General features: G+C 43.7%; 1 protein-coding gene across 1 annotated transcript in view; it reads left to right on the plus strand.

Annotated features, from left to right (window-relative positions):
- The window catches only part of LOC111954006 (patched domain-containing protein 1), a 36,624-nt gene extending 19,379 nt beyond the window's left edge, over window positions 1–17,245 (plus strand). The window contains exon 3 of the mRNA XM_023973490.3: window positions 14,964–17,245. Within this exon, the coding sequence (XP_023829258.1) occupies window positions 14,964–16,645 (1,682 nt within the window). The 3' untranslated portion in view covers window positions 16,646–17,245. The remainder of the gene's footprint in view (window positions 1–14,963) is intronic.
- The last annotated feature ends 257 nt before the right edge of the window (window positions 17,246–17,502 follow it).

The raw sequence follows: 17,502 nt of genomic DNA on the forward strand, positions 1-17,502 counted from the left end.
CTTAACTTTGGTTTTATGCCTGTCTAAAAACATCATAAACTCAGAGAGAGGAGCAGTTTGTCAAATGTCTCTTTTCTGTATGTTCTTACCATTTACTCCAGTTTACAGCAGTAAGAATTAGCCAGATGCTGTTTTAAGTGATCTGCTTTGTGGTAAGTGAGAAGACGAGTATTGACTGGGGAGGAAGCCACTTTATAGATGAGAATCAATGCAGTGGTATGTTAGGGTAATCCATCTTTAATTGAACTATTAGCAGGAAATGTGCTTTGACTTCACAGATCTGTTCCTTCCAGGTCTATAGTTCTATTGGCCTCTCAAGACAGATTGCCAAGTTTATAATAAGTGAAAAGCTTCCATGTTTTGTGTCTAGATGTCAATGGATAATAAAGTTATATTCTGTTCCATTCTCTTCTAGACAAATAACTGTGTTGATACTGTACGTTTTATAGTCCGTTTCASCAATTACATTTTGAGAACGTTTCGAACAAGTCATCTTAAATCCCCCATTGTTCCCACATGTCACTTGCTGTGGTAAAATCATGTAATCTCTTGTGGATATGTCTGAATAGCTCCTTTATTTGGTCATCTCAGAAGTGGAAGCTTTAAATTAAAAGCAGTAATTTAGCCAGAGACTGCTGAGCCAATCATTAAGACTCTCCACCCCATGCAGTACAGTATGACATCTTAGAGCACCAGTTTCAATAAAACTGCATCCAATAAATTGCACTTAAATTTATATGACCCAAACACTCTGCCCAATGGCCCATAACTGGACTACTTTRTTCAGTAGCTCCATAAAATGTATACAAGTGAGAAACTGTTTTGAGTGTTATGGTCCATTATCCATTATCCTAATCAGGTTTGATGCTTAGCTGATATTGTCACTGTTACTTTAATGCCATCTTATGGCCCATAGTTGCACATTTAAGGTGATTGTCTGTCTTACCATAAAATTATCAGATAGGTCATTTACACCTTAAATGTGCAACTATAGATGTCATACTACACACACACTCACTCACTCAATCACTCACTCACTCACTCACTCACTCACTCACTCACTCACTCACTCACTCACTCACTCACTCACTCACCTCACTACGCACTCACTCACTCCACTCACTCACTCACTCACCCCTCACACACTCTCACAATTCAAGTGTTTCTGGATTGCTGTATGGCTGGAATGAAATTAACGGAATCAAATGTCAATTATAAACTGGGTGGTTGAGCCCTGAATGCTGATTGGCTGACAGCCGTGTATATCAGACTGTATACCACGGGTATGACAAAACACTAATTTTACGCTCTAATTTCTGATTGCGGGGAAACAGTTTATAATAGCAATAAGGCACCTCAGGGGTTTGTGATATATGGCCAATATACCACGGCTAAGGGCTGTGTCCAGGCATTCTGCATTGCGTCGTCACTAAGAACAACCCTTGGCCGTGGTATATTGGCCATATACCACACCCCCTCGGGCCTTATTGCTTAAATAGAAACTGATATACCTTGTATTCCCTCAGGAATGTAATAACCCACTGCACAGATACTGAGATATTTTCTAATTGCACACAAATACACAGACCCAAAGCGAAGAGGGTTTCTTCTCCTCCTGTGAATTTCTAATTCAGCAGCCAGGAACACAAGGCTTAAACAATTCATGTTAAGTAGTGTTCTTCCAGGAAGAGAAACAAAATGCAAATGACTAAATTAGCTGTTCCATTCGTCTTGGAATGTTTCAGAATCCTTTTCTGCAGAACGCGACTCCTGGTGGCATTACTGGCTTTACTGGATTGATCTGGCTCATTTGTGTGCTCACATTTGTAACAATCATTTATCACCTTTAATCAAACTCAGAGACACAAGTCAGAGTAATTGATTTAGGATGATCTGGGTATGGATCAGGGTCACAGAAGTATGAAATGGATTTGATCCATCCAGAGACATAATAATATAAATGTATCTATGTTTGACAGATASATGTAGATATGCATAGACAGAGATCCCCCATTCTGCCCCATATACAGTACGTCATGTTATAGAGCAGTTCTATGTTCATCAAAAGCAGTCTGTCAGATCAATAGAACTAATTCATTGATTACAATGAGACAGTTACTATTTCTATTTTGTTCTGCCTTGTTAATTAACACCCCAGTTCAACACTATGATGAATACCATACATTTCTAATGTTGTTTCTTACTCAAATAAAGTTCCATAGCCAACTCGTGCAGTTTTGCAGGGGACCTAATTATTAGGTCAGGGGACCTAATTATTATTCCCTCTCTTCCATTTAGTTTGTTTTTATTCGTCTCCCATTTAAACTCCAACAGTAATTCATGATTTCCTTTGCATTCCTGAAGTATCATAGAACTGCATTTATCTTCCCCATCCCCACAGGGACAAACTCATGAGGACCCATCACACTCCTATRAGGAATATGAGATTCACTGCAGAAACATACAGTTTCCAGCTGAGCAAACGGACAAACAGAAAGAAACAAAAAGAGCCACAAAATAAAACAATATTCTCAGATTGTCTTTTGTATCTTGTACATTTTAGCAAAGGAATTGGGAATTGTAGATGATTGACGAACCAAATGCAGTGAAAGCTCATATCTTTATTTACCCATGGTGGCTGTGTTACAGTCAGCGGGTGACACATGTTTTCATATCTTTCATGTGTTTTCCACCATGCTGCAGGTTTAAGGAATAGACTGGTATTAGTACCTATATGTGTGTGTGTGTGTCTCACATCCTTCCACCTCTGACTATTCGCGGTGAGTTTCTCCAGATGGCTGGGCCTCCCCTCTCCATGCCTCAGGGCAGGCAGTGGGTAGATTAGGCTGTGCTGTACTATGCTGTCTGGAACCACATGTGATGCCCATGTGTAGGCTAGCTAGGTTGCCTTGTGTTTGTGTGTCTGTTATCAGGGCTTCCCTCTCTCATTTATATAGTATTGTAGGCTATACTCCTTGCATCTGTAATCCACTGCAGAGGGATTAGCTCACCTACAGAGAGAACGACTGCTGCTAACTAGGCAAGGATCTGGAAAAAATACATTTCAGAGTAGACAGCATTGGGAAATCACTATCTGTAGCTTAACGAATTCCTATTGAAAGACATGTTTCAAAAGTCTAGCAAGAGCTAGTTTGTTGCTCAGAGGGAAATAAAATGATACAAACAGATTATAAAGTTGGTCATTATCTAAACACCTGATTTTATTTTAGATTTTGTCAGGATATTGATTTGACATTAGTTTACTTCGATGTAGGTAAGCTATAATTCCGCAAAGCCACATTCTTTATTACATGCCACTACTCATCTGTCTTTTTATCAAGTTTGATACATTCTCGAAGAAAGCAGAACTATATTTCCAATGTTTGCTCTGTCACGTCACCTGTGAAAAATGTATGCGAATAAAAAATCAATGGCGTGGTGTTTTCCTCATCTGAGATTGATGTGTTTTCTGCCTGTGTGCCATTGAAGTTTAAGAGCTGTAATTTGCTTTAATGACTMGGGCCGATGCGACTCAGGCTCGGGGATGAGGCCTCCATCCTGCCAATAATTGTTCCAAGTCCTTTGTCGTGCCTGAAATGGTCCACCAGAGGCCTTTGACAAACTGCCCCCTCAAGCTCAGTGGGATGTTGTACCTGTCTGGGAGCTGCAGTGGAAATGAGGTACAACCTTTCATCTAACCGCCTCCTCCTGAGACACCGTTGGCTACTGCCGCATGGCACGCTGCTCCGATTCGGCGATCGGGGATGGCAGGTAGCCTAGCGGTTAGAGAGGCAAGCCAGCAAAGGGTTGCCAGTTCGAATCCTGCGTCCGGAAGGAAAATTCTGTCAGGAAGTGAGCTGGCAACCGGAGGGTTGCAAGTATCAAATCCTAGATACCATTGCCTGAAGTTTTGCAGTTGAGCAAGGCACTTAACCCCAATCCCCCCACAACAACAGATCTGGCTGGGCCTCCCCTCAGCAGATAAGACTGTATCACATCCGGCCGTGATTGGGAGTCCCATCGGGAGGCGCACAATTGGCCCAGCGTCGCCCAGGTTTGGCCGGGGTAGGCCGTCATTGTAAATGAGAATTTGTTCTTAACTGACTTGCCTAGTTAAATAAAGGTTAAATAAACATTTTAAAAATCCCTGGGCACCCCGTGTAGCAGCCCCTAGCACCTCTCCAAAAACCTGTATGTGTCTTTCGAAGAGGTTGGGCTAAAAGTGGAAGTCACATTTTTGAACTGACAATTGACCAATAAAGTGATCTTGTTCTTAACATGAATGTCCTCTCTCCATCCGGAACAGAACGTACAGCATCGTGAGAATGGGACGTTTAGATAATGTCTGGGATTACAACATAAAGTGCCTCTCTCCTCCTGAGAGAGCATGGCAGGTGTGCATCCCTATAGCCCAGGGAATGGCAACTTTGATGGGGGTGGGAGACAGTTTTACAGCAAATTTCCTGCAATTCTACACATTTTGCCATATGGTGGAGGCAAATGTTTGCAGTTTTTAATATGATAACTGATGATCAATGGGCCCCACCCCGGTCGGTAGTTCGACCATGCTTACTACAAGTTTCGATAGTTGGCCGCTAGACTAACTTACCAATATGAAATGTTTTTGCTGACATAGGCTAATTAAGTGACTGATGATGCACAACCAAATGTTGAAATTGATCCTTGTGTATTCTATTATTCTAACTCTCAACAGTAAATTGTATTGGTCCGCATGCCTACAAAAGGGTTGCCCATCCCTGCTGTAGCCTATTCCTCTTGACTCTAAATGTACTGAGATGGCTGTCCTGACGGTCACAATGTGTCCGACTGTATGGCTAGCGGTTGTCTGTCCCTATGGCCATAGGACAGTCATTAAAATGAGATTGTGAAGGATCAAGAGGCACTGGTTTTGCTTAATTGTTTTATTGGCAGAAGCCATGCTAGGCCTTCCACACATACTGTACTGTATGTTCTGCCAACAGTATGGCTCTACAGCCCACGAGGGACATGGATGGGAAGGCCTGTGGACTGCAAATCAACTCCTCTCTCTGAAGCTTATGCAGTTGCAAGCGTGCTGTAAGCTACAATTTGGCTTTTCGGTTTTGAACAGTCTGAGAATAACGTTCTCTGTCTAGGGGAAAGCTGATTTAGCATTGAACGGTCATGGTTTCAGACTTGTGTATTTGGTTTTTCACCTCATGTTTGATTGAGGAGTTTGGGTTCTTTCAGACGTTGCTTGTCAGACATTGTTTGCATATTGGATGTGACAGTGTCTCCTGAACTATTTGAGGTTGCTCTGCCTGATTGAAGATCACAGTCATGAATATGTTGTTTCTGAAAGTTCTCTCATCCCTTAATTTGAATTCTGTTACATTCCCTGCTTTACTTTGTTGTTTCTCGCTAGCCCTTTACACTCGTAACAGTATTCTGGTTGAAAATGGCAMATTTGGGCACTGATAAGCACCTAAATTGGAACGCAGTGGCTATAAATGACGTCAGAGCTCTGGCTCTACGCTTCACAGCGCTGTATGGGTTTTGACTGACAGACGTTCTGAACTTGAGCACCGCGTGCGACAAGAGGTTGCCCCCATCCCTCTCGGTAATTGGGCTTTCACACATTTTTTGTTGTCTGAGTAAGGGGAATGCTGGATATACATTTTTGAAAGATTAGACTTTGAGGATTATAATACATATCACTTCGATGTCATACAAGCAAGCCAAACGCCCTTGAGTCCAAATGTGCACTTCACATTTCCATATCATAAAACTCATGTCATATACAGTGTCGACAAGATAACATGGCGTCATACCCTGGATGGTTCTGAACAGAATGAGCTTATGTTTGTCTATTCTGAAGAGAATTCTCAGCGGAACGCGCACCTGAATGCACTACTTTCTATGTGCTCCAAAATGAAGATCTGTTTCTCTGAATTGCCCTGTGTAAGACTAACACTGTCAGATTGTATTTTATAGCTTAGCTAGTCATGTTGGCAATCGAACAATCGAAGCTTTCAAATGATGCCCACGTCACACAGATTGCAATTTATAATGGGCAGTTTTTGGATTGCGTAAACAACAGAAGTAACTGTGTGATGGCGTGGATGCAGCAGAGTTGTCTTCCTAACAAAACAACTACAAGTGTGCTTGTTGTAGTTCCTCAACGGCACAGCTAGGAGAGCACCTTATAGTTGAAGACTCTTCTTTGAGTCATTAAAGTGCATTGAAATTACTTAGGAACTGTGCACACTTTGGAGAGGTGTGTGGCCACTTGGAGACACCAGTAAGTCCTCTTACTCAAACCCTTGTAATTGTTTTGTCTTATGTTGCACCTACCCCACATTTTCCAGAAATATTCTCATCATATTACTGAATGTATCAGATTTTGTTATCTAATGCGGTGTAAAGTACAGTATGTGTAAAATACACATCAAATCAACAGTGTAATGTTTGGATCTTGTGTCAGGTGAACTGTTGTGTCCTCAACTTTGATCTAATAATTTCTCTATAATCTCCAAACTTTTCCCTTTCAATTGATACTATGCTTATGCATATGCTTTTCGTATTTCTTCTGTAAGAGATATTTCCATTTAGCCCTATCCATATAGGCCAATTCCCACAAGTGTAAAGGGTTTAAGTAGCCTCAAAGTAAGCCTCTAGGTAATCAAGGTGAAACTGTAATCTTCCAAGTGTGTATTCATTAAACAGTATTATATCAGTACGATCAAGTTTTTGCCCAGAGGCAGAAATGGATCGAATGCAATCCCAAAACGGTCTTGTTCTTCACTTTGTTCCTAAGTCTACCTGTACAGAATGATGAGGAACAAAAGAAGAGCTATTCCTCATGTGCTCAATTATTTATTATATTTTGCCTACAACCTGTTACTGGTGAGCTACCAAATCAAATCAAATTGTATTGGTCACACAGACATGGTTAGCAGATGTTATTGCGAGTGTAGCGAAATGCTTGTACCAGCTTCCATAGTCCTGCATTCTGTGTTTCAAACAGCGAAGACAGATACCACCATACCTCAGAGCGAGTCACTTTAAAAACAGAAAACTAGATAAATACACTGCTCAAAAAAATAAAGGGAACACTTAAACAACACAATGTAACTCCAAGTCAATCACACTTCTGTGAAATCAAACTGTCCACTTAGGAAGCAACACTGATTGACAATAAATTTCACATGCTGTTGTGCAAATGGAATAGACAAAAGGTGGAAATTATAGGCAATTAGCAAGACACCCCCAATAAAGGAGTGATTCTGCAGGTGGTGACCACAGACCACTTCTCAGTTCCTATGCTTCCTGGCTGATGTTTTGGTCACTTTTGAATGCTAGCGGTGCTATCACTCTAGTGGTAGCATGAGACGGAGTCTACAACCCACACAAGTGGCTCAGGTAGTGCATATCATCCAGGATGGCACATCAATGCGAGCGGTGGCAAGAAGGTTTGCTGTGTCTGTCAGCGTAGTGTCCAGAGCATGGAGGCGCTACCAGGAGACAGGCCAGTACATCAGGAGACGTGGAGGAGGCCGTAGGAGGGCAACAACCCAGCAACAGGACCGCTACCTCCGCCTTTGAGCAGGAGGAGCACTGCCAGAGCCCTGCAAAATGACCTCCCGCAGGCCACAAATGTGCATCAGCCAGGAAGCATAGGAACTGAGAAGTGGTCTGTGGTCACCACCTGCAGAATCACTCCTTTATTGGGGGTGTCTTGCTAATTGCCTATAATTTCCACCTTTTGTCTATTCCATTTGCACAACAGCATGTGAAATTTATTGTCAATCAGTGGACAGTTTGATTTCACAGAAGTGTGATTGACTTGGAGTTACATTGTGTTGTTTAAGTGTTCCCTTTATTTTTTTGAGCATTGTATATTATTGAGCATCTTCCTTACTGGGAGGGTGGATACCCTTCCCTCCTCTCCTTTCCCCATCCACCCTCCCTGGATACCCTTCCCTCCTCTCCTTTCCCCATCCACCCTCCCTGGATACCCTTCCCTCCTCTCCTTTCCCCATCCACCCTCCCTGGATACCCTTCCCTCCTCTCCTTTCCCCATCCACCTTCCCTGCTTATTCTTCCTGGTGCTTTCCCTCGTTTGAGTTACTGCAACACAGGCATGCGCATTGTCCTCCCTCAAGCTTCATCTTGTTCCACACACAGCAGCCCCAGTGAGCATGCAGGCATGGTGTCAGAAGGAGGCAGAGCAGCAGACTTGTATGAATCAAGCAGCCAGCAGTGCTCCTGACTTCGGCCAGCCTGGCACTACTAGAATGCAACAGTGATTCATAGATCCATGCAGGAGACAAACACATTTGTGTCCTCAAGCCTACTTATGGCCTACTTCACATTTACAGTAGCTAACGAATATTAGCAGCATCTGAGGGGAGTGATAACATACACTGTATTTATCAGAGCCGCTGCTGTTTCTGACTGATGTTGTTGTTGCATAGGACCGACCGGCTGAGTCACAAGCACCTTTTTATACTGCGCCTGCCCTTCTAATGCCTCTCTGCATGTGTATTATTTAACCCAATCATTCATTTAACTGGAGTTTAATGATACAGGACCTGTCAGGGGTTCAGTGGAGTGGAAAGTGTGTCACTTTGGTCTGTGTATGGAGGCTCATTCAGTCCCGTTTCTGTTAAGAGAGAAAGAGCGAGAGCCCAGGGATGCCCCTGATGATGATGCTGAGGATTAGCCAGAAGTCCTATAGAGTCAGATCCTGTCTGTACCTGCAGGCTATTTCCTGGGTATTAGGCCTCAGAGACTCTAGCCTACAAACTATGTCATGTAATTTCAATGTACAGTATATACCTAGTATTCATATATTCATGGTAGGCATGAATGTCTGTGCTGTACAGCTCAAATTCAAAATAGCCCTAACTATATCAATTTTTATTTTATCTGAGTGGAAACCCTGTCTCTGTCAGCCTGACTGATTTTGTATGTTGTATATGCACATAACAATATATTTATTTTAGATAGTGCTTTTCATTACAAAGAGAATCTCAAAGATGCTGTAAAAAAAAAAAAAAAAAAAATGTATTTTTCTGGCAGGTCTTTGGTGACATCAGACCAAGGCTTTGGTAACAGAGTTGTTTTCGCAGTCATTCTAGTGGAGATATTATCTGGGGATATTTTACCAGATGGGCCCAACACTATTATCCATTCCCCACCTGCAACTCATAAATCACGTTAATGTAACCCAGGGGTTTTCCAATCCTACCCAGAAATGCAATGTGTTTTCATGTCAGATATGTAGGAAATGGCGCCAGATACGCAGGAAATTAAGAATGGCGCCAGATGGGATGGTTGCCGATTTACGCGTTCCTAACCAATTGTGCTATTTTGTGTCTTTTCGCTTTGTTTGTAACTTATTTTGTTTATAATCTTGATGCTACCTTCTCTTATGACCGAAAAGAGCTTCTGGATAACAGAACAGCGATCACTCACTTCGAACTGGACAAAGATGTTTTTTTTATGAGTCTGACGCAAAGGATATGATGTTGCTCCCAGACAAGGCCCAAACCCTGTCATTTGCATGAAGAAAATAAGGAAATACAGTGGGCGGAGATCAGGGTGCCTTGTGAGTATTTGTCGGCGAGTGGGCCAAAGTGCAATCACTGGTGAATAACCTGGATCAGCTCCATTCGAGACTATCCTACCAACAGGACATTAAAAACTGTAATATCTTATGTTTCACCTGTCACGATCATCTATAGGTGAAAGAGAGGACCAAGGCGCAGCGTGATTAGAATACATTCTTCCCTTTAATAATGAAGAACACTTAACAAACAATACAAAATAACAAAACGAATGTGACTGCTATAACACTGAGTGCAAACATGCAACATCACATAGACAATAACCCGTCTAATGCCTATGGCTGCCTTAAATATGGCTCCCAATCAGAGACAATGATAGACAGCTGTCTCTGATTGAGAACCACTCAGGCAACCATAGACATACCTAGACACCTACACTGAACACAACCCCATAAACTCTACCAAAACCCCCTAGACACTACAAACACCCTCGACTAGACAAAAACACAAACATCCCCCATGTCACACCCTGACCTAACTAAAATAATAAAGAAAACAAAGATAACTAAGGCCAGGGCGTGACATCACCGAATCGTGGCTGAACAACAACACGGATAATATACAGTTGGTTGGGTTTTCCGTGCATCGGCAGGACAGAACAGCTATGTCCGGTAAGGCGAGGGGTGGGGGAGGTGGTCTATTTGTCAATAATAGCTGGTGCACAATGTCTTATATTAAGTTAGTCTTAATGTATTGCTCACCTGAGGTAGAGCATTTCATGATAAGCTGTAGACCACACTATCTACCAAGAGAGTTTTCATCTATATTTTTTGTAGCTGTCTATTTACCACCACAAACCGATGCTGGCACTAAGACCGCACTCAACAAGCTATATACAGTGGGGCAAAAAAGTATTTAGTCAGCCACCAATTGTGCAAGTTCTCCCACTTAAAAAGATGAGAGAGGCCTGTAATTTTCATCATAGGTACACTTCAACTATGACAGACAAAATGAGAAAAAAAATCCAGAAATTCACATTGTAGGATTTTTAATGAATTTATTTGCAAATTATGGTGGAAAATAAGTATTTGGTCACCTACAAACAAGCAAGATTTCTGGCTCTCACAGACCTGTAACGTCTTCTTTAAGAGGCTCCTCTGTCCTCCACTCGTTACCTGTATTAATGGCACCTGTCTGAACTTGTTATCAATATAAGACACCTGTCCACAACCTCAAACAGTCACACTCCAAACTCCACTATGGCCAAGACCAAAGAGCTGTCAAAGGACACCAGAAACAAAATTGTAGACCTGCACCAGGCTGGGAAGACTGAATCTGCAATAGGTAAGCAGCTTGGTTTGAAGAAATCAACTGTGGGAGCAATAATTAGGAAATGGAAGACATACAAGACCACTGATAATCTCCCTCGATCTGGGGCTCCACGCAAGATCTCACCCCGTGGGGTCAAAATGATCACAAGAACGGTGAGCAAAAATCCTATGATGAAAATTACAGGCCTCTCTCATCTTTTTAAGTGGGAGAACTTGCACAATTGGTGGCTGACTAAATACTTTTTTGCCCCACTGTAAAGCCATAGGCAAATAGAAAATGCTCATCCAGAAGCGGTGCTCCGAGTGTCTGGGGACTTTAATGCAGGCAAACTTAAATTTGTTTTACCTCATTTTTACCAGCATGTCACATGTGCAACCAGAGGCAAAAAACTTTAGACCGCCTTTACTCCAAACACAGAGACGCATACAAAGCTCTCCCCTGCCCTCCATTTGGAAAATCTCACCATAATTCCATCCTCCTGATTCCTGCTTACAAGCAAAAACTAAAGCAGGAAGTACCAGTTGCTCGCTCAGTACGGAAGTGGTCAGATGACGCAGATGCTACGCTACCGAACTGTTTTGCTAGCACAAACTGGAATATTTTCCGGGATTCATCCAATGGAAATGAGAAGTATACCACTTCAGTCACCGGCTTCATCAATAAGTGCATTGACGACGTCGTCCCCAAAGTGACCGTACGTACATATTCCAATCAGAAGCAATGGATTACAGGCAACATCCGCACCAAGCTAAAGGCTAGAGRTGCCACTTTCAAGGAGCTGAACACTAATCCGGGCGCTTATAAGAAATCCTGCTATGCCCTCAGACGAACAATCAAACAGGCAAAGCGTCAGTACAGGACTAAGATTGAATCCTACTACACCGGCTCTGACGCTTGTCGGATGTGGCAGGGCTTACAAACTATTAAAGAATGSAAAGGGAAACCCAGCCGCGAGCTGCCCAGTGACGCGAGCCTACCAGATGGGCTAAATGCCTTTTATGCTCGCTTCGAGACAAGCAGACCACCATAGTCCCTGTGACCAATAATGCAAAGGTAACCTGCCTAAATTACTACCTCCTTGTAGCACTCACGTCGGTAGCCATGAAGATCTTTCAAAGGCTGGTCATGGCTCACATCAACACCATCATCTGGGAAACCCTAGACCCACTTCCATTTGCATACCGCCCCAAAAGATCCACAGATGACGCAATCTTAATCGGACTCCACACTGCCCTTTCACACCTGGACAAAAGTAACAGCTATGTGAGAATGCTGTTCATTGACTACAGCTCAGCGTTCAACATCAAAGTGCCCTCAAAGCTCATCACTTAGCTAAGGACATTGGGACTAAACACCTCCCCCTGCAACTGGATCCTGGACTTCCTGACGGGCCGCCCCCAGTTGGAAAGGGTAGGCAACAACACGAGGGCCCCTCAGGGGTGCGTGCTTAGTCCCCTCCTGTACTCCCTGTTCACCCATGACTGTGTGGCCAAGCACGACTCCAGCACTATCGATGAGGCAGCCTATAGGGAGGAGGTCAAAGACCTGGTGTGGTCCCAGGACAACAACCTCTCCCTTAATGTGAGCAAGACAAAGGAGCTGATCGTAAACTACAGGAAAAGGATGGCTGAACACGCCCCCATTCACATCGACATGGCTGTAGTGGAGTGAGTCGAGAGTTTCAAGTTCCTTGGTGTCCACATCACCAAAAAACTATCATGGTCCAAACACACCAAGAAAGTCCCGAAGAGGGCATGACAACACCTTTTCCCCCTCAGGAGACTGAAAAGATTTGGCATGGGTTCCCAGATACCCAAAACGTTCTACAGCTGCACCATCGAGAGCATCCTGACCAGTTGCATCACCTCCTGGTATGGCAACTGCTCGGCATCCGACCGTAAGGCTCTACAGTGGGTAGTGCATACAGCCCAGTACATCACTGAGGCAAATCTTCCTGCCATCCAGGACCTATATACTAGGTGGTGTCAGAGGAAGGCCCAAAAAACTGTCAAACACTCCAGTCACCCAAGTCACAGACTCTTCTCTCTGCTACCTCGTGGCAAGGCCACCCGGACTATTTGCATTGACACAGTCCCTTTATTTATTTTTTAGTTAACTGCTGCATGTACTGTATGCAGCCTGAATTTCCCACACACACCTTCTAAATGAACTGACAATAACTCATTGACTTGTACCACAGCTTAGTAAATCTAAATCTAAAAAGCAAGCATTCAATCCACCTCACTCATTATTTCGGCGTAATCCTTTATAGTTAAGTATTTCTTTTTCCTTGTGTCAAATTAGTCAAAACGTATGACGCCGTTGAGAGCAAGGACCCAACCATGGAGATTTTTAAGGAAATATTTAAAACAGTGTGGAAAACATCATGTAGATGGGCCAAACCCATCACTCCCACTGAAATATTTAGGAGATGGAAAAGTGTTACATTTATTATATTGTTCAAAAGCCAACACATTCACGGCAGGCAGCTCCCAAATAGTAATATGGCTGTGACCCGTCACTACTGTGTGTGTGTGTGTGTGTGTGTGTGTGTGTGTGTGTGTGTGTGTGTGTGTGTGTGTGTGTGTGGGTGTGTGTGTGTGTGTGTGGTGTGGTTGTGTGGTGTGTGTGTGTGTGTGTGTGTGTGTGTGGGTGTGTGTGTGTGTGTGTGTGTGTGTGTGTGTGTGTGTGTGTGTGTGTGAATATGGAGCGTCTATTTCCGGTTCTTTTTATAGCTCATGAGCAATTCCACAGATTTAACTTGTGTAATTTTGCATTTAAAGGGGCAATCTGCAGTTGCTACATACATTTTTGGGATTTGTTAATTAATGATATGTACCAATTGATTTTTTAAGAATATAACTTAGAAATGTCTCATGAGCTAAGTTCAACTGTCGTACCCCATCAGAACCCCAAATATAAGCTTGTTTTGCTCCAATATTTGCTCCACAAAGAGCAGTGGGGGTAATAATGATCATATATGCATATTATATACACCTCACATGCGGCTCATAATAAGACTAAGCAATTAGCCTATTGAAATGTTTATCCGATTCCATAAAAGAAATAGGAAAATGCAAGGAGACTATGGTTGAGTTACAGTAATAGGCAATCAAGAAATGTCTGAGAATTTAATTCTAAATACAAGTGTCTTTAATTAATTTGTAAAATGAATGGATTCACATACAAGGCATAAAGATTAAGTTACAAAGCATTAACAAGCATTATTAGGCATTATTCTAAGAATGATCAGAGAGATGCCTACTAGGCCAGAGGCCTAGAAGCCTAGAAAATTAGAATTGATCATACAACCTTCCTCCATGTACTGGATACAGTATAAGAGACAGAACAAAGGCATTTAATTCCATTTATAACATCTAAAGGTGTAACCTTTTCAATCCAAAACCAACAACCATTGACCAATCAAACAATACCAAGTTTATAGTAACCTGACCACCAAGGCCCAATCTCCACAGGGTCTCACAGCATCTAAAGGCTTATGTGGGGGATGAGACCAATGTAAATAAGACAGGATTCCTTTTTATAGAGTCATTTATAGTTCATTTAGTACTTTTCTATCACACATACAGTATCCAGAGGACTGACTATTGAAACGGAGAGATACACTGTGGCCCCTCAGAGGTGGAAAGGCTGACTAGTCCTTGGGCATTGTCCGTTATGTTTCCCTTGTTGTTCCTGGACCGTCTGCCATGTATTACCAGGTAACAGAGTTTAGGGTCGAGCATACAAAAGTAAATGTAAACAAATGCTTTATAGCATCAAAACATGGTTAAAACTATCATGTTGATATCATGGATGGTTAATTCTTGCATCCATAGCTGTGTCTAAGAATTTGAAAGTGGTTACATATCTCCAGCCCCATCCATCTGCTTTTTACCGAAACAGGGGCGAATTAACGCTTTGTTATTGTTTTATCTGCTGATTGCTGCTTTAAATATTTTACTTCAGTATTACAATGCATGTGCTATATGGTATCATTTTAAAACTGATTAACAGAAATTGACTAATGTGTATTCACTGGCATTGGCATTGACAAAGTATGTGTTCCTGTCATTTCAGGTCATGGAACCAAAGGAGTGTTTGAGCTCCTGGCAGGCTGGAGAAGAACTCGAGAAAGCCTTCCCTTCAAGGAGCGCGTGGCAGACGCCTTCGCCGACGTGATGGTGTGCTATACCATGACCAGTTCCCTCTATATCATCACCTTCGGCATGGGTGCCAGCCCCTTCACCAACATTGAGTCGGTGAAGATCTTCTGCCAGAGCATGTGCGTGGCCGTCCTGGTCAACTACTTCTACGTGTTCTCCTTCTACGGTTCCTGCTTGGTGTTCGCTGGTCAGCTGGAGCAGAACCGCTACCACAGTGTGTTTTGCTGTAAGATCCCCTCAGTGGAGTACCTGGACCGTCAGCCCACCTGGTTCAAGACCATGATGAGCGACGGCCATGACCACGTCACTCACCACGAGGTCGTGCCCTACCAAAACCACTTCATCCAGCACTTCCTGAGGGAGCACTACACGGAGTGGATCACCAACACCTACGTCAAGCCCTTCGTGGTCATCCTCTACCTGATCTACGCCTCCTTCTCCTTCATGGGATGTTTACAAATCAGTGATGGATCCAACATCGTCAATCTCCTAGCCAGCAACACGCCCAGTGTGTCCTACGCCACGACCCAGCAGAAGTACTTCAGTAACTACAGCCCTGTGATCGGCTTCTACATCTATGAGCCCATCGAGTACTGGAACTCCACGGTGCAGGAGCACCTCACAACGCTGAGCCACGGCTTCAACAAGATCTCCTGGATGGATAACTACTTTCAGTATCTGAAGGTGGTGAATGTGAGCGCCTCGACCAAAAGTGATTTCATCACCATCCTGCAGGGCTCCTTCCTGCGCAGCCCGGAGTATCAGCACTTCATGGAGGACATCATTCTGTCCAAGACAGATGGAGATGAAATGGAGATCATCGCGTCCAGGATGTACCTGGTGGCGAGGACCACGGAGAAGACACGGGAGGAGGTGGTGGAACTGCTTGAGAGGCTCCGCCCCCTTTCGCTCATCAACAACATCAAGTTCATCGTCTTCAACCCCACCTTCGTCTACATGGACCGTTACAGCTCCTCCGTGGTCTCACCCATCCTCACATCGGCCTTCAGCGTGCTCACCATCCTCATCCTCACCTTCTTCCTGGTCATAAACCCTCTGGGGAACTTCTGGTTGATCCTGACCGTCACCTCCGTAGAGCTGGGGGTCCTGGGCCTCATGACCCTCTGGAATGTACATATGGACAGCATCTCTATCCTGTGCCTTATTTATACTCTCAACTTTGCCATGGATCACTGTGCACCCCACCTGTACACCTTTGTACTGGCCACGGAGCACACCAGGACCCAATGCATTAAGATCTCCCTGGAGGAGCACGGGGCGGCCATTTTGCAAAACGCCTGCTGTTTTGTTATCGGGATGTTGCCCTTGGTGTTTGTGCCTTCCAACCTGACCTACACGCTGTTCAAGTGCTCCCTCCTCACCGCAGGCTGCACAGTGCTGCACTGTTTCCTCATCCTGCCTGTGTTTCTAACGTTTTTTCCCCCATCAAAAAAAAGGCACAAGAAGAAGAAACGGGCAAAACGGAAAGAGCGGGAGAGAGAGCGGGAGATGATGGAGAGGGAGAGAGTGAGGGAGAGGGAGGAGATAGAGTGCATTGAAGTCAGGGAGAACCCTGATCATGTGACTAACGTCTGAGAAGCCGTGTGTCGGTGAGCGCGAGCAGTGAGCGGCAGCGGGACAGTCTTCAGTGATTGTTGGGTGAGGTGTTGGAAGCATGTCCTAAAGCGAGGGTGGCCATGTGTTGTAGCCCCTCAAAGGGCCAGAGGGGTCAAATCTGACCAGTCCTCAGAAGGAGGAGGGAGGGAGGGAGAGATATAGACCAGCAGCCATGACCCAGCTAGACAGCCAGCAGCCATGCTGTCTAGAGTAGAGACCAGACCAGACCAGATCAGACCCATAGATCAGCTACTACTTCAGACTGGACGGTACAGTGTATCTTATCTGCACAGTCTGCAAACGGTTCCCTCTGCTGTTCATACAGACACTTGCACACAACCAGGATGAAACTACAATATCATACATTTACTTACAGTGTAATGTGTAAGGGGATAATCTTATCTATCTTATCTTATTCTAACAATTGTAAATCTACAGTGTCGTGAGCAAAGTATGGTAGCATAAGAATGAGAGAAATGTCTACCTCCAGGATGGTGGTCAAAGTTATCTAAATTGTTTTCTACAATTTGTCATATTAAATCCTTTTATCATCTACAGACAGACAGCAGACAGAGCAGACAGACAAGACAGACAGACAAGACAGACAGACAGACAGACAGAACAGACAGACAGACAGCAGAACAGACAGACAGACAGACAGACAGACAGACAAGACAGACAGACAGACAGACAGACAGACAGACAGACAGGATGTATACATTTGAATTTGTTTGAGAGTACACAGAAAGAAAGCATACCCACAGTAGATTCCATTCTTTCCGGTTAACACTCGAGCGAACAGCTGAACTGGGCAGATGGCGTACACTGTGTCCATT

This window comes from Salvelinus sp. IW2-2015, linkage group LG28 (assembly GCF_002910315.2).
Source record: "Salvelinus sp. IW2-2015 linkage group LG28, ASM291031v2, whole genome shotgun sequence".
NCBI lineage: Eukaryota > Metazoa > Chordata > Actinopteri > Salmoniformes > Salmonidae > Salvelinus > Salvelinus sp. IW2-2015.